We start from the raw sequence: 23,582 nt of genomic DNA, 5'->3' as shown, positions 1-23,582 counted from the left end.
AAAAGGTAATAGAATTATTTATTCAAAATGAAGAGAGTTAAAGTTCATGCTGTTCCTTGAATTTGAAGTTATTTTAAGCACTGGTCACTGTATGTTGGCAGTTGAGGCATTTATACCGTCTTTAACCCAGCCGAAAACCTAGTTTTCTGATGTTGCTTCTTCATAATGATAATATTTAGAATTGTGTTCTTGGACAATAATCTCCTTGAAATCTGCTTGTCATGTCTTCAGCAGCCTCAATCTGTCTGGTAATTTCTGGGGGTCTTGGAAATGACTGTTAATTTCATACTGTGAAAAGAAATTACACCAGGTTGCCAGCTATGAAGACATGTGTTCAATACAAACACAACTGTAGTTGCACAGATGAAAAAATACATGAAAATGTCTGTGTTATGTGTAAACAGTGTTTCATATTGTAGTATTATGGATTCAACAAAAAAGAGCATAATTATTTGAAATTTACTTAGAGAAATAAAAAATATATAGTCCTCTATTTTATAATTGCTTCGCTTTCAGACATTAGAATGGTCTATCCACTTAGCAGAAATGAGTACTTTTTGTAACCGAACAGTTGACATTTGCTGTAAAACTTAGAAAATGGTAATTATGCAGACCTGTCCTTAAAGGGATGACTGGGAATGAGTTCAGTATTATTTGAAACCAGTGCATTGTGCAGCATAGTACCATGTAGGGATTCAGTGACAAGTTCTGGAATTTGCACAGCTCCTGACTTCTGTTTCCACTTAATCTATTGGTTATGCCTAAATATTTTCTACAAGCAATAACTGCACCTTCATGTTTACTTTCTAGCATCAAATGTAAAAATCAGATAGCTTATGAAATGCCAACTGATTTTTTGGCACATCACCAAAACAATAATAATCCAAAGTTTTTTCTTTTAAGAGATTAAGAAGGGATACGCAATTGATCAGTGTATTCAAATACCTAATTGATTCCAGTTGGAGCACATTGTAATTTTTGTCTGTGGAAGCAGAAAGGCAGTAGCTCCAGTGAAACTGAAGATGCTTTCAGGTGTAACTTGAGCACTGTCCCAAGCACTTCTCCCAGTTTCCTTAATTCACTTTGTTTTCTGCAAGGTAAACAAGAGAAGCTCTTTTTTTTCCCTTTCTCTTCGAGTATTTAGTTTCTTACCTTATTTACATTTTACACTCAGCTAGTTACATTTTTTCATAAAAATTAGCATATTCCAGGGAGTCCAGGAAAATAAACTGTAAATTCTTGATTTGTAGTCATTGCCACCCACCAAATCTGCACTTTCTTGTTATGGTACTTCAGGTGGTCATTTTTGATGGATTCAGAGACCCTGCCTTACGTGTTAAGAAATTAGCAGTGAGAGAACAGTTTCATTTATATGTAGGCTGGTTTTGATGTTCTGAATCATCTAAGAAAAATGTCAGTGACATGTGACATTTGACTTTAGTTTGGTTTCAGACAAGACTTTGGTGTGTGAATACCTTGTTTAGAACACCAATACACTGGTCAGGACAAGCATTAAAAACAGAGTCCAGTTCCATCAGTTAGTCTTTGCCTGCAGAAACTTGAGCTTGTCAGTCACCTGAAACAACATTAACTGAAGACTCTGGATGTAGATCCCAATTTAATATAAATTGTGATTGATCATTTGCAATTAAGAGCTTGGCGAGTAGACTGACTCCGAAACTTTGAACAGAACTCATTCTCCTATAATGAATAATGATGTGTGTCAGAAGCACAGCTTACTGAGATGGGCTTCCATAAAGCAAACCTCAAAATGCTGTTTTCTGTCCCGGTTGTGAATTGTTCACTCACTGTCGGGAGTGCTTCCTGCAACAAATTTTGGGCCTGCAAGTTTTTCTGCCTCAGCTTTAGTTCTGAGCTTTTTTTTAAGTCGCATTTCTCAGCTCTGGAACGCGCCCACATTAGCACTCAGGAATGCATTCAGAAGCAAGTCTCTTCATGATCCCTGTTTACTTCAGAACACAATGAACGAGCTTTAGCAGCCAATGCACATTGCATCCACAGGATCAGACTAGAGCTAGTCCAAAGTCAACTCTCCTGAAAATGGCATTATGATGGATGAGGGATTCTTAATACCAGCGGGTTTGCTCTGCAGTTCTGTTCCTCTTATGCCAGAGTTCACAAATGTGAATGTACAGCCATAGTCTCTTCCAGGATGGTTTTGTACTTACATAGGTAGGCTTAGATTCATATCTCTTACTACTTCCACAGGTCTTGATTAGCGGAATTCTGATGTACTTGTTTATTGCCTTATCTCCCCCCTTTAAAAATGTGCATTTTCCTAATCTCTGAAAGGAGGAAAAGGCGTTCATTTTGGTTTTTGTTTACGTCTGTGTTAACAACAGATCAGCAGTGAATAAGCATGGTTGACATTTTGTTCTTTGAGATGTCTGTTAGGTTTGGCTGTTTGGCTTTGTGGAGGGAAAAAGCATTTCAGCTCTTGACATGAGGGAGTGCCTGTTTATAACTCATGATGAGGATGAGACTAGAATTGAAATAGCATCCCTGTTGGTAGCATGGCATGGAGACTAACCTAATCAGTTCTGCTAAGAGGAAGGACTTCCCAGCCCTCGGTAGCTCTGTTCCAACAAAGTTGGAAGAATCTGGTAGGTTCTATAGCATCTGGAGCCAAGTTCTTTAAAGTAAAATCTTCAAGGTGGAGTTTGAGCTGACATGAAAGTCTTGAGTTGATGTAAATCTAGCTCCCTAATCAGTCTTCTTGTGGGACTGCAGCTGAAAGTCTGAGCTTCCTTGCATCTGTATTGTAGCATCTTAATGTGAGATCTCAGCTGACTCAGGATCTCAGTGTTTGAATTTTGGCTCTGTATGTGATGTGTTAACTTCGCAAAGCAGTGTGGAAGACCAACTGCAGGAGATGGCTGCCTTCCAGGGCATAATTTTTGAAGTCCTTATTTCCAGACTGCATTTACGCCAAAGCTTCCAGATCCCTATTTCCAAACAAGTATGTAAATGGACAGAATTGTAGAAGACATTGGTATTATTGTACCTGGACAAAACTGAGACGTTGCCTTCAAGTGAAAGCAACTGGGTATGACCCTGAGCTACCTGATCTAACGTCAAATTTGGCCCTGCGTTGAGCAAGTGGGTAGGATCAGATGATCTCCAAAGGTCCCTTCCAACATAAAACACTCTATTCTAGTATTCTGTGAGTAGTATATTCCTAAGGAAAATGGCAGTTTACTAATGGAATCAGATTGTTGTACTCTTTAATAAGTGATTTTGATGTGATTATGCTCAAGAATTCTGTGGTATCCACAGTGAATACTGTCCATTGCAAATAATTGAAGCCTTGTTTTGAATTAGTTAAAGGGGGTGGTATGGAATTTTGTCATCCTTTTTGTCATACAAGTCTCAGAGAGTATCAGCAGCCCATTGTACCAGTGGCTCCATCTCACATTCCCTACTTGGATGTTGGCTATAGCTAGAGGACAGACTTAACCTCTGATTCTGGTGCCTGAATGTATATAAAAAAATATTCTTCTGTGATTGCAGTTAGTTATGAGTTACCAGGTCTCTACACCTGCTATTCCAGACAGATTTTTCCACTTGACATACTATTTGGAAAAATTGTTCATGAATTTGTAGATACCACTAATTCAATAATGACTAATGCTGTTGTTCAGAATTCGCTGATGGACATGAATGGCACAATGGTTAAATGATAGCAATTGTGCTCTCTGTGTATGCTTAAATTCACTTTGACTGAGATTGAAGTTCCATTAGGTAATAAGGATCATCACAAAAATTTGGAAAGCCCATTAAAGGTTCGTTACTACAGGAAAGAACGTTATGTTATATAGGACAAAACTTGTTATCTCAAGCAGTGATCTTTCACTTGGATTGTTCTTTTCCAAGCTATGTCAAGTCCTGTTGAAAAATTTAATCAATACTTTCTAGTTAATGACAAAATCAGTAGTTTTTGTAGGGCTCTGCAGAAATGAGTGATCTATTCAGTAGATGATGTTATGAGTTCAAATGTATTTTGTTCTGATAGAATTAGGTTTTAATATTCCAGCATTTTTGCCTAGCTACAACAATCTGGAAATGTTTGCCTGATTAGATTTTGGAGTTGGTTTCTTAATTCAGCAGCTGAAAATCTTGCTGCACAAGAAAAAATGGTTCATTAATTACTTAGAACGATTTTAAGCTTGGGATTTTTTTTTTTTAATACTTACAGTATGCGTGAGAGATCTTGTATTATGTGTGGTGTGGGAAAACAAAGATGTGGATCATAGGAATTAACTGAGCTGTATCCTTGTTCACAATTTATTCCTGAATTTTTAATTTAATTAAAGGCAGAATGTATTTAAAGTCTAGGAACTAAGTGAAAGAACAACGTGTAAAGATGACTGGTGGGCCAGTTTTTACTGCTATATGGAAGATAGTGATAAGTTGCTTCTTTGTCCACAAGTACACTTAATTTAGGCAGCACAGTTTAGCACTGCACACTTCCATGTTAGAGATCACTCTCTGCCTGTGTCCTGAGTAGTCCCGTAGCCTGTCTGGAGAGCAGAAAGGATGCTGTTGAGCACCATGCAGTTCCTTCTCATTGACAAATGGTTTGAGTTATCTCATGTTGTAGAAATCCAAGGGGTTGCTAGGCTCTGTACATTTATATACACCATTTTGACTCCTCTCTTTCCCATCCATATAGTCATATGTGGTCTATATATATCACATGAACCATGTCAGAATAAACAACTTCAGGACATAAGACTTGGACTTTTTTCTTCAAAATAGGCACAAAGAGCTGTCCAGAGAAAAACTACCCAAGAATAGTTAAACAATAAACTCATGCTTATTAAATACCCTGTATGCCTTCTTTGCACTGACTGAAGAGTTCCCTCAAACACTTTTTTGTAATGAAATATTACTGATATTTATCATGCCTAAAATGAAGGGAAGCCCAAGACGTGATTTTATGAACCAGAATATAAAGCATAAAAATGACTCACTGTGACCAAAAGGGGATGCCTAATTTATTAGACTGTCATGTCCTAAGCCTGTTTTTTGGGTTTTTGGTTTGTTTGGGGTTTTATTATATAGCATATGAGGATGAAGAGAGTCTATTTAAATGTTGATTGATATAGACTGATGTTCCTCTAAAGATTCCCCAGGATATCTCTTCCTTCTTCAGGTTGATTAAAAGACCTAGGCAGTCCACTTCCTTTGTACCTTTTACATGAATGCTAATGGATATTTCTCTAGGGGAAGTGCATATCAAAAAAAACTTAATACAAGATAGACAGAGTCCCAAGGAATTTACAAAACTATTACAGATTAGCCTGCAGAGAATTCCTGTCCTTGATTTATTCCAAATGCATTCTTTTCAACTCAGTACAAAGTTTTGGAACTGGCATCTGCATCTTCATGTAATATTTGCTGCAGTCATTTTTCATCAGATGTCAAATAAAATACTCCAGTGATTTAGCTGATCTTTGGAGACAGTGTTGTTTTTCAGTGGGCACAGGCAAAAAAAAAAAAGAAAAGCCAAACAGATTTTCTATTTGAAGAGGACTGGAACCAGGATCTAGTTTGGATGCACTCTTATGTTTTTATAGATTTACAGAATTTTTTTTGTTTTTCAATTTTCCTGTGAAATCTGGGAAGATATGTTTACTTTTTCACATGCTAAAGTTGTTCAGCATTGTTTCTGTAACTGACTTGTTTTGGAGATGTAGCCTTCATCACATGGAGTGTACAAAATATTGAAAACTAGGAAACAACCTCTGAAAAAAGGAAAGATTTTTCACTTTGGGCTCCACTGATGGCTTTAGGAACAGCTGTATATTAATACTTAGTATGTATTCAGTCTGAACAAAACAGGGAAACTAAATCCAGAACTTTGTCCTGGCAGTATAGCTTCTGCAAAGCAGACAGCAAATAATTTCTTTTTCCTACACAATCGGATCTCTTTTTTTTTTTCAATGAAAGAGAAGTTTGATTTGTGGAGGTTGACACAGAAAATGTTTGCTGCAGATTCCAGAAGCACCTTTGAAGAATGACTTTGTTTGCAGTAGTTCTGTAATTCTCAGAATGGACTAAGGACATTCTGTAAATTAAAACCCAACAGTTACAGGATCTGACCATTATTCTCTGGAAATGAAAAGTAAGACTAATAGCACCAGTGTAAAACTCATTAGCACCGGTGCAAAAAGTTGGATCAAATCTACCAATGATAAGATGTAAGCACCTGACACCTAGGAGATTGCCAGAGAGCGATTCGGGCTGCTTATCAGTATAGCTTACCTTTACATACACCTAAACTGTTCGAGCATTTTGTGGTTTTGCCTAACAGTTGCCTTTGTATTTAACTGTAGATGGCTATGATATTCAGAAGGGGCTGTTCTAAGGCAAAGGCAACCTATTTTCCTAAAAATGCTCCATTGTATTCAGCCTAAAGCAGGTGGGCACCATCAGAAATCTGCTGAAGCTTTTTCGAGAAAACGTAACAATTAAATGTCTTAAGGACTGTAATTCCATCATTACTGGGGGTTCCTACCTTTGCAGCATCTTACTATTAAAGAGCATGTCCAAGAAAGAGGAAGTCTGGGTTTAATTATAAAGGTTTAACTATATTTGGGGAGTTGTGTTGGGTGGACCTCGCACCTGTGCTTGAGCTGGCCAAACTTTACAGGGAGGCGGTGCCTAATACAGACACCTACACTAGGTGGGCTGTATTGGGTACTTGTTGGTGCTAGGCATTAATCCTGGTGCAGCTGGGCTGTTGACAGACACATCAGTGAAGACAAGGCACCATCCATCTTCAGGTTTCTTTAAGCAATGTTAAATTTCTTTAACAATCCCTTCTGTCAGGCAGAAACCAACCACTTTATTCACAAGAGGCAAGACAGAGGTTTGAACCAAACTCTGTTTAAATGGGAAACATCACAATTGGGTCAAGCCCATATGTATTAAAATATGTACAGAGGAAAGGCTGGTACCCAACATCTCATTATTCTGTAGCACTACATATTGTAATTGATTTTTCTGCCTTTTTGTGCAAGATCTTGTAATAGATTGGTGCCAAATTCCAGCTGTAAAATGTTTAATTGTTCTGTAGTAATTTCCAAGGGATTGGTTATAATAGATACCTTTTTCTCTTTTCCTGTAGGTCTTCATTACTTCAAAAACATTGTGTTAGTAGGATCTCTGCAGGATCGTTACGTTCCTTATCACTCCGCTCGCATTGAGATGTGTAAAACAGCTTTAAAGGATAAACAATCAGGTAATAAATATCCTGCAAAATAAGCAGATCACTCAGGTTAAACTTCACAGGTCTCAGATTCATCCCATTTAATTTTGGGTGCTTAGCTGCGGCACCTCTGTTACACCTTTAGACACTCTGGGCTTACTTTGTAGTAACTGAGAGAGAAAATCCATGTGGGAGCTGAATTGCTTTCTGGATCTGTCCTGTTCTATGACATGCAGAAGGAGATGAGACTGAATAAATTTCTAGCTTACAGACTTTGCTGAAGGTTAGCTGGGATGAACACAGACCCTGATGTGTTACTCCATGAAGAGGGAGGACAAATAGCTTTGATTTTTGAGGACATCAAGCTGCAGCATCAAGCACATGGGCTGTATTTAGTTGAGGCTTAATATTAGCACTGAAAGAAAAGGTAGTTTTCCCATTTTCAGTGATGATTGGTAGTTGTATTTACTGTTGAGACATCCCAGCACAATTGCATTCTAGCATTGTATATTGACAAATAAATACCTGTTATGTAGTGCCATTACATAAACTAATACTGATGAGCACATTCTGACTATAAACGTACAAATACTAAAATGCATAGCTTAAAATTATTTTTCCACTGTTTCTGGGGAAAATAAACTTCCTGTACATTCTGTATTCACAGAACAACAGCATAACACATATCATTACCTCTCTTATTCTGAAACGTATTCGTTTTGAGTTCAAGGTCAAAGAACTGTGTTTGTTTCTGGTGATTCACGCAGTACAACTTTTCTTTTCCTCTACAGGACCAATTTATGCTGAAATGATCCAGAACCTGCTTCTGCCAGTTCTTCAAAATAAGGAATGTAATTTGGTTCGTTATAATGTAATTAATGCATTACCCAATACAGCAGATTCTCTCATCGGGAGAGCTGCACACATTGCTGTTCTTGATTCAGAAATATTTTTAGAAAAATTCTTTCTTGTTGCTGCCCTAAAATATTTTCAGTAGAGAAAAGCATTGTAAGAGACTTGGTTATTACCTCATTAACAGAAGAATCAAATAATGTGTGGTATTAAAGTATAGCTGCAGCTGTATTTTAAGAGATATTTATACTTTTTATATGGAAGATAATTTATATCATCCACACTTAGGGCTTTTTAACATCAACTTTACTTTCTAGGTAATGTGGCTGTGCAATATTTTTTTATTTTGTTCTTTTTACTTTTCTATTACTTTTTCTTAATTTTGGGTACCTAATTATTTGGAGATTAAAGCACAGTGCGTACTTTTGGTTCGTTTATTATTGACTCTTAGACTACAGAAGTCAATGTTACTTGGTTACATTTTAAAAGAGGCTTTAGATGCCAAAATAAATTGGATTTTAAAATTCTAATAAGGTCTTACATGTTCAGTTGTCGTATTTTAGCACTGTAGGAAGTTTAACTGGAAACACAAAGAGCTGCTAAAATACTGGATATGTGGAAATTACTCTATCTGTGGGTCTCACAAAGACCGTTACCGAGTTGTCTGTTCTACAGCTTAAGAGTTTTTTACAAAATCATTATCATCATTGTTAAATATGTTATGCCTGTGGGAATATATTTTCTACTGATCTCAAAAACATGTTAGTTTACATACTCAATTTTATTACTGGAACTTTAGTTTTCAGAAGCAAATGGCAACTAAGGATTTTTGAATGTTTAATGATAGCTGCCTTCAAATAATTGGGGTTTTGCAAACTGTATTAAAATTGCTCCTTACTCTGTCAGTTCTTCAGATGAACGTGGACAGTTTTACATGGACTTCCTTGTACGTACGTAAAATAAGTAAATGTTATAAATTTCTGCAATACTTTTATGAATTTAAGCAATTTTTAAATATTGTTAAAATGTTTTATTGACTACAAAGTATTGTAAATATAAATCAATCCATCTTCAAAGGGGACAATATTGTAAACTTTACCTGTTTAGTGATACAGATAAAATGTTTTTGATATACAGGAATGTTAAAGGTCTATTGACTTTCTACTGGTGCTGAATAGCATTAAGTTTGGTTTCTCCTTCCTTCCCTTTTCTCTGTTTCAAACAATAATTCACTAAAGGTGGGGGGGGAAGAGTTACATGTGCATTCACTAATTGTAATGAACATTTTTTGAAAAATATAAATTTGTTGTATAATGCATGTTTATTTTTAGTGTTATTGCATCTGGTGTTAATAAAATGAACAAATGACTCTAATGGAAGCAATTAAAGAAACCGAAATGTTCTGCTAATTACGAAAATTCTGGGGAGGCTTTTTTGTATATAATTAATAATTTTGTATTATTTGAAATGAATATAGCAATAATAGTTCATAATGAAGTGATTTTGCATTTGTTGTATAATACAGTCTTTGTAATATTTTTTTTTTTCTCTAGAGCTTACAAGATGCTCAAATGAGCATCTACAGTTTGACAATGTACACACTTGGAAGTATTTTATCAGAGTTGTGTTAGGCAAGTCCTTATGACACAAAGATATCTTAAATACATTCCCACTATAACAATGTCTACTTTTATTAATAATTTTTTATTATGATGGTGCTACTAAGTTCTAAATATTTAAATTATGTTCTGACATCTCAACTGTCTTTTATTTAACAGTGTTACAGTAGTTGGCCAGTGGCTGAATTTTGAATATCAGTTTAGGGAGGTAGGTCTACAAAATTTTCCTTGATTGACAATGAGGAAGTTAAACTACTCTCAGTACATAAGTATTTAGATGTTTTCTGTCACTATTGAAACATGTCTGTCTTGTTGTGTCTCTCTGGATATCTGACAGTGTAAAGCATGCTTTTGTGATTAGGAAAGCAGAAATATCCTGGCAGAAATAGCCAGATGATTTTTTTTTTTTAATAGTAGATCACATCCAGTTAAGGAGGCTTGAATTTGGTTTGTGCTTTGAGGAAAACAGATGGTGCAGGAAATCACGTGATATTTGCATGTAAGTTTATCAAGGAACAGGGCAAATTAAGGGAACGTTAAATTCATTTTCTCCTCGCTAATGTGTATTGCCCAGTGCAATACACAAATAGCCCTCGAAGCCCCAAAGGAATGAGCCGTAAGACAGTAGTGAGTGGCATGATGATCCTGACACATCCTTGAAGCATATGAAGTTCCTATTTGCACTTGCAGACTGCGTGGTACACTTGCAGTTGCCCTATGAACAACACATGCCATCTTGGATGTTTTGGACAACTGTGCATGCGTTGCATGGCGTACTCTCCCTACTCCCACCTATTTCTGCCTTCTATTTACTAGATAGAAATATGGACTCTTACATATGTAATTCAATGTCATCTGATGCGGTGGCAGCTGTGAAGTGCTCCATCTCACCCCTTTTCTGTTTGAATCAGGGCTTCATCTTCCTGTAGTGATAGTGACCTCTCTTTCACGCAGGTATCCTACAGCTGCTTGAAAGAGAATTATGCTGCTTACAGAACAAGAGATAAAAATTAAGGTCTTAACATTCCTTTAGAAAGCTGCCAGTCTCTTGTTTCCCTGAAGGCAGTAGGCTGCTACTGTTATTTCACAAAGCTCTCAGTGATATTATTAGGAGGTCACTGCATAAAATGAGATAGTGTCTAAACTTCTGTTTGCACATACTGTATATAAATTAATTCCATGGTTTGTTTGAATCTTCCATCAAAATTAAACTTTCTGATCCTATAGATCTAGAAATTGCTACTAATTTGGAAAAAGAGCTCATGTTCTACTGTGGAAATCACCAGGCTTTGCAGCAGAGCCAAGAGATTTCACATTGGGGGAAAACTTACTCTGTAACTACAGAACACCCTTTGTTCCAAGCCAGTCTTATTTGCACAGCCCTGACCAGGTGTGGTGTTCAGATAACCAAGCTGCTTGACATGGTCAGAGAGGAAGAGGGGGCATTTAGGCAGAAGCAGCATGCTTGCTGCCTGGGGCAGTGCTGCTTGTGGTACTCTCCACATAGCCTCCATGGCCAGCTTACGTTTGGCTCATCTGAACTGACCTCCCGCAGAGTTTGTGCTAGCTCCAGGTCTTTTATTCCCTGCTTTTTAGAGCAGCAAAGCAAAGTACAGTATCGTCTGAGTCCTCCTTGCAAGGTAAGCTGCAGTGTAAGAGATAAATGACCAGTAAACAGAGGGAGGAAAACAAAAAAAGAAAACATTGCATTTAGTCACAAAGTGGAAAACTCCTGTGGCGTGTGCTACATTTGTATTTACCAATGTTCAGATTTATTACCTCCTCAGCCACAAGATCTAGAAATACATAATTCAGGAGTTAAAAGTGAATTTTGCATTTTTATAGCACTACAATAAATGAAGACTAGGGAAAAAAAAGTTTTGAAGACCTCAGCTTACTTTTAGGTGGAAGAACAGTTCCTAGTTAATCTTACATTGCTATTTCACCCTTACCATTTGAGGTTGCACATAAGCACGATTTTTCATGGATTGTGTTAAGCTGTTTAGGCACAGAGCTCACTGTTACTTGGTCTCTGCAGACAGCTTGGTATGAGTATTTTTAAGGTAAGGATTTCTTGATAGTTTTTACTGTATTGAGCAAGTGCATGATAAGTTCTTGAACTTGGCATAGATCTGGTTATTTTTTCTCACTGCTTTTGGGCAGAAGAATGTTTTTTCTGCATGAGCCACCAATATTCCTTTTTATTCTCTCTGATCTAGAGGCCTGGCATCTTGCTGCTAGAATAAAGAAAAGGGTTTCCCATTATTTTCGGCCTCTAACATCCAATTAACCATGTTATAAAAAGCTGATTGAGAAAATGTCACACATAAGGCAGTCAGTTAAATTTAATCACTCTCAGTGTGTAGGCATTGCCAGATGTAGTGCAATAAACTCAATGGAGCGTTGCTGCTGTTAATTTACCGAGGAGATTTACTTTCTTAAACTCTTCAGCTGTGAACACAAAATGCTATTTTAGACTCTGATCTCCAAGAACAGCTGAGTGAAAGTTATCTTCTGCAGTTTAGTATCTGTGGACAGAGTGTTTTGAATTCTGTTTTACAGAAGAGCAAGGTTAGCTGGAGCAGTTTGAGGAGTGACAAAAAGCAAATGTTGCCATATTCAAAACATTAACTGGAGCTAATTAACTGGAGCTCCACCCCATGAGCCCAGGTGTTAACTTATCCCAGGGTTAGGTTTATACTGAGAGAGAGTAGAGAATGTTAAAAGCACCTTCACGGGGTAAACTGGGAAACTGAAAAGATGGGTTCTGAAGTCCTCTGTTTCAGCACTTGGGTTTGGTTGCTCAGTTTCTTGCTGCTTTCTTCCTGGGAGGGTGAATAATGCCTGTTCAAGTGCAGAAAGGGGTATAGGACTGAGAGGGATAAAGTTTATTATTTAATAAATAATTATGATACTTAAATAATTTTCTGGTAACTTTGAAGTTATACAGCGTTTAGTTTGGAAGGGCAAACACTGGGTCTGTACCTCACTATGGCAACAGCCTAAATTCCTTCATGTTTTAAGTAGTCTTTGTGTATTATTTCAACAATTTTTTTCATTATTTAAAAAAAAAAAAAGGCTACCGGGGCTGCACTACACATTGGGGAAAAAAAAAAATAGGTCTTTTCAGCAGTAAATTTCACTGAAGAGAAAAGCCGAAGACGCCTTTGCTCCACGTTTGGGGATGGGGGGGGAAAGAGGGGAGTTGTAGCTTATTTCTCGAGCACCTCGAAGAGCCCGGAGGCACCTTCATCAACAACTTGGCTCCCAAGGCGCCGTTCGTCGGAGACGGAGAGCGGTGCGGGGGAACGCGGTTTGTTTTTAAGGCCGGTGTGAGCTGTCCCGCCCGAAACCGCCGCCCTGACTGAAACCGCGTTTCCCGCCGCTTTTCCCTCAGGCGGGCGAGCGGGGGCGGGGCTCGCGCGGCGTCCAACGGACGCCGCGCGAGCCCCGCCCCCGCTCGCCCGCCCCGCCGCCGGCGGTTGTCGCCGTTGGCGCCTGCGCGGTAGCCGCCTCACGCGTCCCGGCTCGGCGCCGTTATGGCTCTGCGGCTGCTGCGCGGCGCGCCGAGGGCAGCGAGTAAGAGGGGGGCGGAGGGCGGGAAGGGGGCCTGGCTTTGCCGCTGAGGGGTTCCTTCCCCCAGACTCTCCTCCCGTCTCTCTCTCAGGGGAGTTAGGAGGGAGGGAGAGAGGGGAGGTTACCGGCCGGGACTGTCGGCGCTGGGGTTGCTGAGGGGTGCCTAAGATGGCGGTGGGGGATGGAGGCCGTGCGCCGCCCGCGGTGAGACCCCCCGCTTCTTCAGCCCACGGCATCTGTTAGAAGCGGAGGGGTGCCCCCCCCCCCCCCCCCCCCCCCCCCCCCCCCAGTTCTCTACAGGTTTCCTGCTTTTTTTTTTTTCTCCACCTCTAGATAGTAATATTCTCCCCTGTATTGCAAACCTACTGCTATCGGGGCTCACTCTCTGTTCCGAAGGTTTTCTTTCCCTGTCGTTGCTGCGAACTTTTAAACGGTAGTAAAATATTAAGCTGTGGTTTAATATTTGTAGAATAGCCGGAGGGAACTTACTGTGGCCTTGAAAGTTACTGGTCTGTGCCCTTTACATGAGGAGACTCAGGTGATTTGTTTATGGAGAAACCTGGGCTGGAGAACAAATAAGGTAGCCTGCATAACAGTGTCTGTCCCCACAGGCATGCTCAGCTTAGGCTGTTCTGTAGGGCTGCAGGTCAGGCCACGCTTCCTCCCCCATCCAGAGTTGAGATTTCTGTGAGCTTCTTGATGGAATATTCCTGAAACAGACTGGTACAGTATATGTCCATAGAAGAGGCAGGAAAAAATGTTGTTAGATGTTTGTGGTCCATCCTAGGCTCTATTTGGCTGTTAGGTTCATGGCAATATTTGGCTAATGCTTCTATCCTGATGAGTGCCCAGCTCCCACTGCACGAATGGCTTTGTTATGCTAAATCACGGTCTGTGGGCCACTTCAAAAGACTGGATGTTGCAGATGTTGGCTGTGCAGCAACTTTAAAGACTCAGGGTTTTCAACTTCTTTTCAAATTCAGCTATATAATTAATAAATTGGTTGGCTTTGTAACTGCCCATAAAGGATGAGGGAGTCAAAGATCAATTTATAGAATATGGTTTACTGATAAAGTTGATTGTTCATTTCATGTTTTTTAGAGGTACTTAATAGTGAGCTTCTGTCATCTCTGTGTCAAGAAGAATGTATTTTGGTCAATAACATCAAGTATTGCAAATGGGAAAATAGATTTTGCTTCTTCTCTGCTGACTGAGATAATCAATTTCATTTCAGTACCTTAATCTGACTTATTTGAACTTGGGCTAGAATATCAGCTTTAATTTAATTTTCTAGCTAGCTTCTCTTTCAGCTTGCTGAAGAATGACAGGATGTTTGGCAGGAGTAGAAAGATCCAACGTTTGCAGAAGGATTAGATTCTTCACTGTTGGTAGTCCCTTATGTCATGCTTAAAGTAAAAATAAAAAAAAAATTATTCCTTTGGGGCATTGGCAACAGTTGGCAGGCATAATACAGTTTATTTGACTGTAGGGTTTAATCTTAAGGCTGTGGTATTTTAAGATGAATGAATATGCTGATTCTGGGAATACAGGTGGATTGTTGGTTTGTGTATATATGGGTGAGTTTAATCCACGTTGCTTGAGAAGGTTTCCTGATATGATCTCTTCAGTGAGGTAGAATAATGGTTCTTCCCAGTACTTTGCTCCCAAGCTGGTACAGGGAGCATTTCTGTTTGAATCTTCCTTCTGAAGAAAAGTCAGAGCTGCTTTAGGCACATGTCTTAGCTCAATATAATAGCTAAAATATTTTTAGAGGGTAGTTTATGCTCACTGTGGACATTTGGCTTTTTAACCAAATGCAGAAATATCAGTCATTTTAAGAGATTTGACTAGTTTATGACTCTTGAATTATTTATGACTTCTGATATCTGTGCGCCTCCATTTTTATACTGCTTGAAAGAACTGTAGGTATGGGTATTAATAGGCTTTCTCCTACGTTTACGTTAAAAAAATGTTAGTGGAACTTTAAAGGAAAAAAGTTTATGCTTTTAATGAAAGCATTTGCATGCAGTTATACAGTTGAACTTGAAAGTGCTCAAAGTTTGTCCTGCTTTTGACTACTAGCTGAATTATTTTACCATCATGAGGGAAGCCCAACTATTCTCTACCAACATTCTGGAAAACCTGTTACTAAGGGAACAACGTTTTATTTTTTAAAACTTTCCTTTGGGAAAGCAGAAGCTTTTTCTGACTGAAAAGCTGCTGGAAATGAGCCAAGACCTGGAAATCAGCAGGTTTCTTGGGGGAGGTTAGGACTTCTCCAGGAAAACAGAATGTACTGGTCTATGTTAGCATAATTACTATTTAGAGTCTAAAATACAAGAAGATAACAGTGAAGATAAGTTCAAGCAGTTTAAAATACACTGTTTATGTGAACTAAGTTATACAACTAACACAGTTTTGCCTCCATATGTTTCTAGGGCCAAAAATAATTATCTGTGCTGATTTCTTAGGTGTTCGTGAGTTGAATGTTAAACTAATATTTGGAGTTTGTTTTCCTGTCCCCCGCTCCCTAGTTTCTGAAGGGAGGGTTTTTTCAGAGGTGCTCTGAACAGTCACAGAGCTACTCAGTATTAAACTCTCAAATTTATGCTACACATATCTGTTTGTTTGATAGAGTCATCGCTGCTTTGCAGCTCTCTGAGGAGCACCAGCTCTAAGACGGGAGGAAGATCTGAACCTGCTAAGCAGTCACTTAAGAAACCGAAGTTACCAGTAGGTCGATTTGATGAACCAGAGGAGTCCAGCATAGAGAGGGAACCCCTGGAAAGTAAGTCATGTTTTACAAAATTGAAAGCCATGTTTTAAAGGCAAGACCCTGAGATGCAGTGCTGATGTCAGTTTAAGAAGAGGTGTAGGCATTCAGCACTTCAGAATCGCTTTCTAAGCTTACTGGTTCTGAAAAAAACAAGAGAGGCAGCGCAGCGGGCACAAGTTACAGCAAATAGTGCATGGGGGAAAAAGTCTTCAGAACAAGGGTGGTCAAACACTGTAACAAGTCACCCAGAGGATCTGTGATCCCTCTCCTCTTGGAGATACTCCAGTTTGCCTGGATGTCCTGACCTAACACCAGCCTTTTGAGCAGGGTTGGGGCCAGGTGTCTGCCAAAGGTGCCTTCCACCGTAAACCGTTGCGTGATTCTGAGAAATGTAGCTGGTACTGGTCTATTAAGTACAGCTATAAATGGTGGTAGTAAACTCATGAGGGCATCAGCTACTTTTAATTATCCAAAAAGCCTGTTCTATTCTTTAGTCCACAAAAGATTTCTGATTCGTGCTGTATTTCATGGTCAGTCTTTCTCTCAGTCTTGCAGGTAGTGTTTTGAAAAGCAGCAACAGATAATGAGTTTGCTGAGCCACTCGGTGGGGTCCGGGGAGACCTAATGAACTGCTGTTGGTGTTGCGTTCCAGTGACCTTAGTGGGCTGCATTTAGAGGACCTGACAAGATTGAGGCACAGATATATTGCTGCTGAAGTCACTAGGAATGTATACTTTTTTTATCAGACAGAAGAAAGACAGAATCTCTTTTCTTCTTTTTAATTGGCCATCTTCTCTTAACTAAAAGTGCTAGTCATGCTTTATCTTATTCACCACAGTGTGATATTCTGCTACTGTTTACCAGTAGTGATAACCATGTTTATCTATTTCAAAGTCTCTAGGACAAGCTTTTTTAATATATCAATAGATTACTATGACTATCCAGATGACAAAATGACTGAAAAATTATAGTATCATCTCTGAAATGGTTGCAAGCAATTTCAGGTTGTGACTCACTTGAGAACTGACTCAGAGTTGGAGTTACTGTATAAGCAGCTATTTAATTCTTGTCCTTTATTCCCAAGAAAATAAATGCCATCACTGCTTCATTTAGAACAAATGCATATTTATTATCTTTTGCTTTTCGCTTGGGTGTTCTAGGTTTAGAGCAAGACTCAAGGTTTCTTTTGGCTTCAAATGTAGTTGTATATTCTTTGCATGTAACACCAGCAATAGTTTGTTAGACTGCTGACTGCCCATTGTGTTGTTAGGAAAAAACGTATGAGTTTAAGCTGGCTATTTGAATTCCCACTGCTGTGTAGCTATTGTGGAGAAATCTTCTGAGCTTCTGCATCCACTGTCAGCACATCAGTAGTGCTTGGATACTGGGATGATGACATTGACAAAATAATATTAGATGCATTTGCACTCCTACTGCCAGAGGTGCTCAAATAGTGACATTTCCTATCCTGGTCTGCATGAATTTTTAAACAGGCATCCCAATATGTCATTCTGTATAGCCTGTAGCTACGTGAGTCTCCCTCCATCACTGTCCTTTTTCTCTGCTCTCCAGGGTTTCTGTTGTTGTCTTTCCTCATTTTCAGCCCTGCTCCTCATTACTTGTGTTGCCCACCAGGGCTGAAGTAGGGATATGACTGAGGGAGCCCTGAGTTACACGTATATATGGGAGGCCCTGGAGAATCAGCGTGTCAAGGGGATGTGTGGGTTACAGTGAGCTTCAGGGATACCTGCAGTCCAGTGCAGGGTGAGAAAACACTCGGCCTCAGATGCTGCAGTGCCAAAACATACTTCGTGGCTTGGCGATGCCCAGTGGGATGGCCGTTGTGCAGCATGGGTGGCCGGAGTTACTACTCTTAAGAGATGGCCCTGAGTAAGGGAGCACTGAGTAGCACAAGGATGTTGACTGTGAGGTGCAGAAAGCTCCGTGGTGTTTGAGTAGGCAGCATAAGCTATTACGGTGCTGGGAACAAAAGAAGCACTGCTAATGTGTAAGCTTAGCACATCACTTAACAGAGAGAGCTGAAAGTCCAATCCATACCCCTCTTAGGAAGAGTTTCCCTCTCCTGAAGGGGTGTCACAGTGACTTAGTGAGCTTAACTTAAGCTTTAGAAGGTGAAAAGTCTAATTTTAGCTATTCAGGATGTTATAGTACTTCCTGTGACTGTGGTATCTAGTCTAGTGTTGATGAATATCAACATGCTACTTCTTGAAAACCGTACCAGTATCCATGAAAACATGGTGTTTTAAATACAAGAATAATAGAATCTTAACTAAAATTCAAGCTAAAAATTAAAAACCTGAGTGCTTAAAATTAGAGACCTAAACAAACACAGAAAGTGACATGGTGTTTTAGATATAGTGAACATATGTACAGCATACCTGAATGACACAAGTTCTCACTAGGAATTGATGAGAAACTGTGGTGCTTTGGTGCCTTTGGGCATTGAGTTGCTTTTTTATTTGTATAACTGGATATGATCGTATGTATTGCTGCCTGTAGTCGAAACACTCTCTGAAATTACTTTTGGATGACTCTGGGAAATGTTTAACTCCAGGTTGTCTTTAAAAACAAAAGAGAATTGATTTTGTATTTGAAAATTAAACTAAGAGGCAAACATTGTAGATGGTGACATCTTTGTGTTTGTCAACATTATAGGCATTTTAATGAACTTTCCCTGTCATTTTAGAATTCCCTGATGGAATCAATCCTGCTACAAAAGAGAGGGGTGGACCTAGAGGCCCTGAACCTACACGTTTCGGAGACTGGGAGAGAAAAGGACGTTGTATAGATTTTTAATGTGTAAATGTCTGTATTGCTAATATTTCTAGTTGTTAAAAAATATTATGAACAGAAAAATCTTGCCTGGATTTGTTGTGAAGCTTCTTGTTTCTGTCATGCTTGTGATGAATTTTCTGAGAGATATTATGTAAACAAACATAATGCTGCAACTCAAATTTTGGAGCTGTTATTTGCTCAGTGTAGACCAGATCTGTAATGCTGTTTACCCTATCCAAGTATAAATGCAAGTATAGTGATGTGAAATGGATAGTTGGGATCTTACTGAGATGTACAAGGGCTTGGATTTCTTTGTGTATTTAAGTATTTATGTAGTGTCTTAAAAGTGCTGAAAGATCTTTGCAGTTCATGAACCTTGACACTGTTCATCCAAAGTACAGCCTCCGAGGAGGAGGAGGAGATCGGTATGTGGCTGATCTTAGCACAGTGGGTCATTGGTAAAAGTCCCCTTAATCAAGAACCATCCCCTCTGCCTCCATTAGAGTGGGTTGGGGTTCCTTTCCTGTTTGTGGAGAGGGGATGGAAATGCCGTTTTATCTCATCTCAGGCTGACAGCTGTAAACGGCATGACAGAAATGCAGGCTTAATTCCGAGAGGGTCAGCCTGTTGATTGCAAGTAGTGTTGGGGTGCTCGGTATGCCGTTTTAGAATACTGTTCGTTATAACCTAGCTTATTACATGCTATTTGCATTATCTTTTCCTTGATTCATGGAGATGCCTGTTTGAAAACTGGCTAAATGCTGCTTGGGGAAAAATAACATTACTTTCTGACACCTTATGGTCGAAAGGAGACTGATTACATTAGATGATCTAATATTGCAGGTCTTAAAACTAAGTTATCTGGCACTGAACTAAGTATATTTCAGTCAGACTGAGCTCAGTTCTTCATTCAAGAATTTGCCTAGTTGTAAATAACTGTAGCAGAGTGCAAATCTACCACCTGTGGGGGTACTTATTAATAAGAATAAGCTGTCATTATTAAAATGTGTGAACATATGGTCTGTTTCTGTGCAAGTTCTTTTTGATAGCCTAAACAAATGGATCTTCTCCAGTCTTCAACTGTAAATGTTTTCTTCATCCCTTTGTGTTTCGTTCCTGGTGTTTTGCTGTTTTTTAACCCCTTCTCTTTTACTCTAAGTGCTCCAGCTTCTGTATTCACAGTTCCTATTAGCTGCTTTTGCCGGAGCACCACGGTGGGCATTAAGACGGAACAAAAGTTTCTTGGAGAGCCCAGGACAGTCTCCCATTTTATCGCCTACATTTCTTTTTCCTCTATGGCTATTTTTGCCTTTTGCTATGCCAAAGTAGGTTGTACCCAAATGAAAGTCAGCTTTACTTCATGATTTCTGTTGCTTTGCATTACTCTGGCTCTGTGTAACAACGCATGGCTTTGCCTTTTGCATGGCTTTATTAGAGCCTTAAAGTGTGTTAGTCCTATCACAAATCTGTACAACCTCCCAAAAACTCACCCGACTTGCAGCCAGTGGGAGAGCTCCTCGCTGAGATCTGCCAGTTTGTGTACCCAGTCTGTGTTTTACTGACATAGTATCACGCTAGTTGTGAGTTGTTTGACTCGCTGCGATGATGCCCTGCAGAAGTATTAAGACTGTTCAGTTAGGTTTATCAACAGGTACCTTGCTGAAGAGCAAAATGAGGTTTACTAAAGCCTGGTTTTGATAAAAGATGTTAAGTGCTGGTAATTACGTCTTGAGCCTTTAATCTTCTATAAATTTAAACTGCAGCATGGTTTGGATATTGGAAAACTGGTCTGTATTTATACCCAATTCATTCTAGTTTCCCTTCTGTACTGCGACACTTGAGTTTTCCCAAAATCTATTGGCATTTTCAGTTACCAAAAGGTATGCTGGGTCAGCTATCTTTAATGTATGCTGCTTATTAAAATACTTATTTCTAGTAATGCTTTGCCTCCTTGGTTGCTAGTGGGTTGGAAGATCCTTCATCACACAATACACCACCTTTTCAAATAGGAAGCAGGAGTTTTAATTGGAAACTTGCCTTTTCTGCATCGTTATTAATAGGCTTAACATCTTAATTAGTGAAGAGGCAGTAACGCTACCATGGTTACTTTATTTTTGAATTCCAATTCTTACTCTCCTTATCCATGGATTGTTGCATGAGTTCGTTATCTTCTCTTACCAGGTTTTACCCTTCCCAGCGCGTGCTCCATGAATGGTTACCCAGTTCCACTTCTTGGTGTTCCTGATTTTCCATTCTGATTGCTCCCTTCAGCATAGACTGCCCCTGCAGTCCTCCCTGGCTGCTGAATTGTACCTTTTTGATTTGGCATATAAGGAACTGGTCTCGCTTTTCCATGGTTTTATGTTTCGGTTAGTTACCTTCAGTCTCCCCCTGCTTTGTGTTGAAGGGCTGACCCAAGCGCTGTCCAGGCCCCTGCCTCTCTGCTTTCGTGCGGGTGATGACTGCCGCTGTTGGAGCCACAGGCAGTCGTTCCGGCCTGAGCTCGGGCAGGTCCCTGCCCGTATCTGTGGAGGACCTGGGTTTGAAAGATAGCTCGGAGAGCGCTGTCTGTACTGACAAGACAGAGTGCCTCGTGAAGGCAGGGATTTTGCTTTCTTCCAAAAAATAAAATGGCTCTTGCTAACCAGTGTTGTAAATAGCTGTCAAGGAGTTGGCACTCAGGAAACAGAGGATACCACTTCCGTCCTGAGGAGCTTCAGGCCCTTTTTACCACCTCCCAGGCCACTGCCAGTAACAACCAAGTACCTGCTTAATTTGGTTAGGGAGTGTGTCAGGAAGAGATAAGCAACTGAACATTTGGGCAAAATAACACGTAGCAGCCAAAGAGCGAGTGCTAAAGGGCGTTTCTGTGGGGTCTGCCCATCTGGCATTTACCAAAAAGAGGAGCCCTAGGCTCTGTAATGTGGTGCTGCAAAATCACTTGTGGTACCTGTCAAAACCAATCATGGTTTGAATGCAACAACCAATACAATGATATCGTAGGGCATAAACGATCATTTCTGTTTTGTTTTCTTGCACTGTCTGCAGTTAGGAAGGAGGCACTTCAGCACTTTTTCAGTGCTGTCTTCCTGCTCTTCCCAGATGATTAATATTAGCAATTCACTGGGATATAGCATTAGGGTAAAGCGATGGCTTGTGGCAGTAGCCATTAGATTAGCTACAGGTATGTTTTTATCATAAATACTGATTGAATCTATTTTTGTAGCTCTTTTAGTTAGCAAAAGAGTGTAAAGCAGCAGGGGTTGTACCCATTTTCTCTTAAATTTCTGGGAGACAAAGGAAAATTGTTCTGCCTGTGTAAGCAAATTCTTGTAGTACTGGAGGATGCTTGCTCCGTTTTCTTTACTAAAAAGCTCTATGTTGCATTTCTGTAGTAGGTTTTCTCTTTTAAAGTTAAACTTGTTTCTGCTAGCTTGCATAGCTACATTTGGTACTTTATTAAAATTATGAAGCATTTATTGTTTGAAGGAACTGCTCTGTAATTACTTTATTACAAAATCTATAAAGTTGCACTCTACAGTTGAAGAAGAAGTTTGCTATTTATTGCCTTGTTTGGAAAGTATGTATTTCGGTGCCGATTTTACTATGTTAAAATACAAGTTTTATTATATAGTTGAATCAGAGTAAAATTACCCTTTATGGTAGCAGATGTTTGTAAAGGACCATAACGTTGTTATAAAACTTTACTACTTCTTCAGTTGACTGCAATAAATGATCACAAATTCCAGCGATCTGTAGTGACAGATGTGTTACATGTCTTTTTATGACACTTATTTTGGTATTGTTATTTAAAAAGGACCACAACACCTTGTTCTGAAGTGTCAGGAAAATAGCAAAACTGTGTATCACTTATAAGAGAAGAGGATTTGGAAGTTCTGTGGGTTTTGTAATTGTTCATCAGTCACTAACACAGCATCAAGCATATCAAAGCATAAGGAAATGATGTGAGATGTGTTTCTGTGTGCTGACCGTGATGAAAATTTGTGGTCACTTTTATAACATGCAATATGAAAATACCTTTACTTAGCTGGTGGTTGGTGTTCCATGTCAGACCAGCTGAGATGTGCAGCCTACATTCTAATGTCAGTATGGCTGTGCTCCCTCTTACATCTTTGTAACTGGTGGTAGGGGGTAGTCATGTGTAATTTTCCCAAGGACTTTTGTTGCAGAAAGGGTGGCACAGTAGAAAATGAATCATAGTTATAAAATTAGGTTTTGGCAAATCCTGAGAAAAGAACTCTATTTAAAACGAGTGCTGTGAAGAGCAGAACTAATGAAGTCCTGTTTCCTATTAATGTCTTACACCTCCGGTAGATCCAATGTCTTTCTCCATGCTCCCTTGTTGGGAAGAGAAGAGGGCAGGAGAGGGGGCATCTTTCTGCCCATCATTTCGCCCCGGGGGGCATTATTTGAACCTCTTTCCCAGCCACTGATTTTCACAGAGCTTGCAAGAACTTAATTGCCTTGGTAACTCCTCTCTCCTTGAGACCTTTTCAGAATAGGTTGAAGTTACTCACTGGCTTCTAAAGTCATGAGGCTGCACAGATACTGGCCTCCCATCCTTTGGAAATCAAGCTGATGAATAACTTTGACCCTACATATTTTCTTCAGAAATATTCAGCACCTCTCTGCATTTTTCTACTGTAAGAATGGAGGGGATTTTTTCCCCTCAAAGAACATCAAAAGTGCCAATTAAAGCTTACAGCAG

At 39.4% G+C, this 23,582-nt stretch overlaps 2 protein-coding genes across 4 annotated transcripts in view; both read left to right on the top strand.

The window, feature by feature from the left end:
- FAM135A (family with sequence similarity 135 member A) overlaps positions 1-23,582 on the top strand; it is a 115,796-nt gene that overhangs the window by 80,785 nt on the left and 11,429 nt on the right. For 2 of the 3 annotated variants that reach the window (XM_041119687.1, XM_041119681.1), the window contains 5 exons: positions 7,154-7,267; positions 8,026-9,036; positions 9,865-9,913; positions 10,120-10,204; positions 15,917-16,069. In XM_041119687.1, the coding sequence (XP_040975621.1) occupies positions 7,154-7,267; positions 8,026-8,231 (320 nt within the window). In that variant the 3' untranslated portion in view covers positions 8,232-9,036; positions 9,865-9,913; positions 10,120-10,204; positions 15,917-16,069. Of the gene's footprint in view, positions 1-7,153; positions 7,268-8,025; positions 9,496-9,864; positions 9,914-10,119; positions 10,205-15,916; positions 16,070-23,582 lie in introns of those variants that run through there. The other variant, XM_030042941.2, reaches the window with a different exon arrangement.
- Positions 13,204-22,601, top strand: SDHAF4 (succinate dehydrogenase complex assembly factor 4). The gene is made up of 3 exons (XM_030043018.2): positions 13,204-13,284; positions 15,917-16,069; positions 18,765-22,601. Exons 1-3 carry the CDS (start codon positions 13,245-13,247, stop codon positions 18,872-18,874), a joined length of 303 nt encoding a protein of 100 aa, XP_029898878.1. The 5' UTR covers positions 13,204-13,244; the 3' UTR covers positions 18,875-22,601.

The sequence above is a fragment of the Aquila chrysaetos genome, chromosome 2 (genome assembly GCF_900496995.4).
Source record: "Aquila chrysaetos chrysaetos chromosome 2, bAquChr1.4, whole genome shotgun sequence".
In the NCBI taxonomy this organism is placed as follows: domain Eukaryota; kingdom Metazoa; phylum Chordata; class Aves; order Accipitriformes; family Accipitridae; genus Aquila; species Aquila chrysaetos.
This window is presented reverse-complemented; position numbering and strand designations above follow the sequence as displayed.

Excerpts from the sequence above, each read along its gene's own strand:
- SDHAF4 (XM_030043018.2), top strand. The coding sequence starts at position 13,245 with ATGGCTCTGCGGCTGCTGCGCGGCGCGCCGAGGGCAGCGA. Across the intron at positions 13,285-15,916 it reads CGGCGCGCCGAGGGCAGCGA|AGTCATCGCTGCTTTGCAGC; the intron begins GTAAGAGGGGGG and ends TTTGTTTGATAG. Across the intron at positions 16,070-18,764 it reads AGAGAGGGAACCCCTGGAAA|AATTCCCTGATGGAATCAAT; the intron begins GTAAGTCATGTT and ends CTGTCATTTTAG.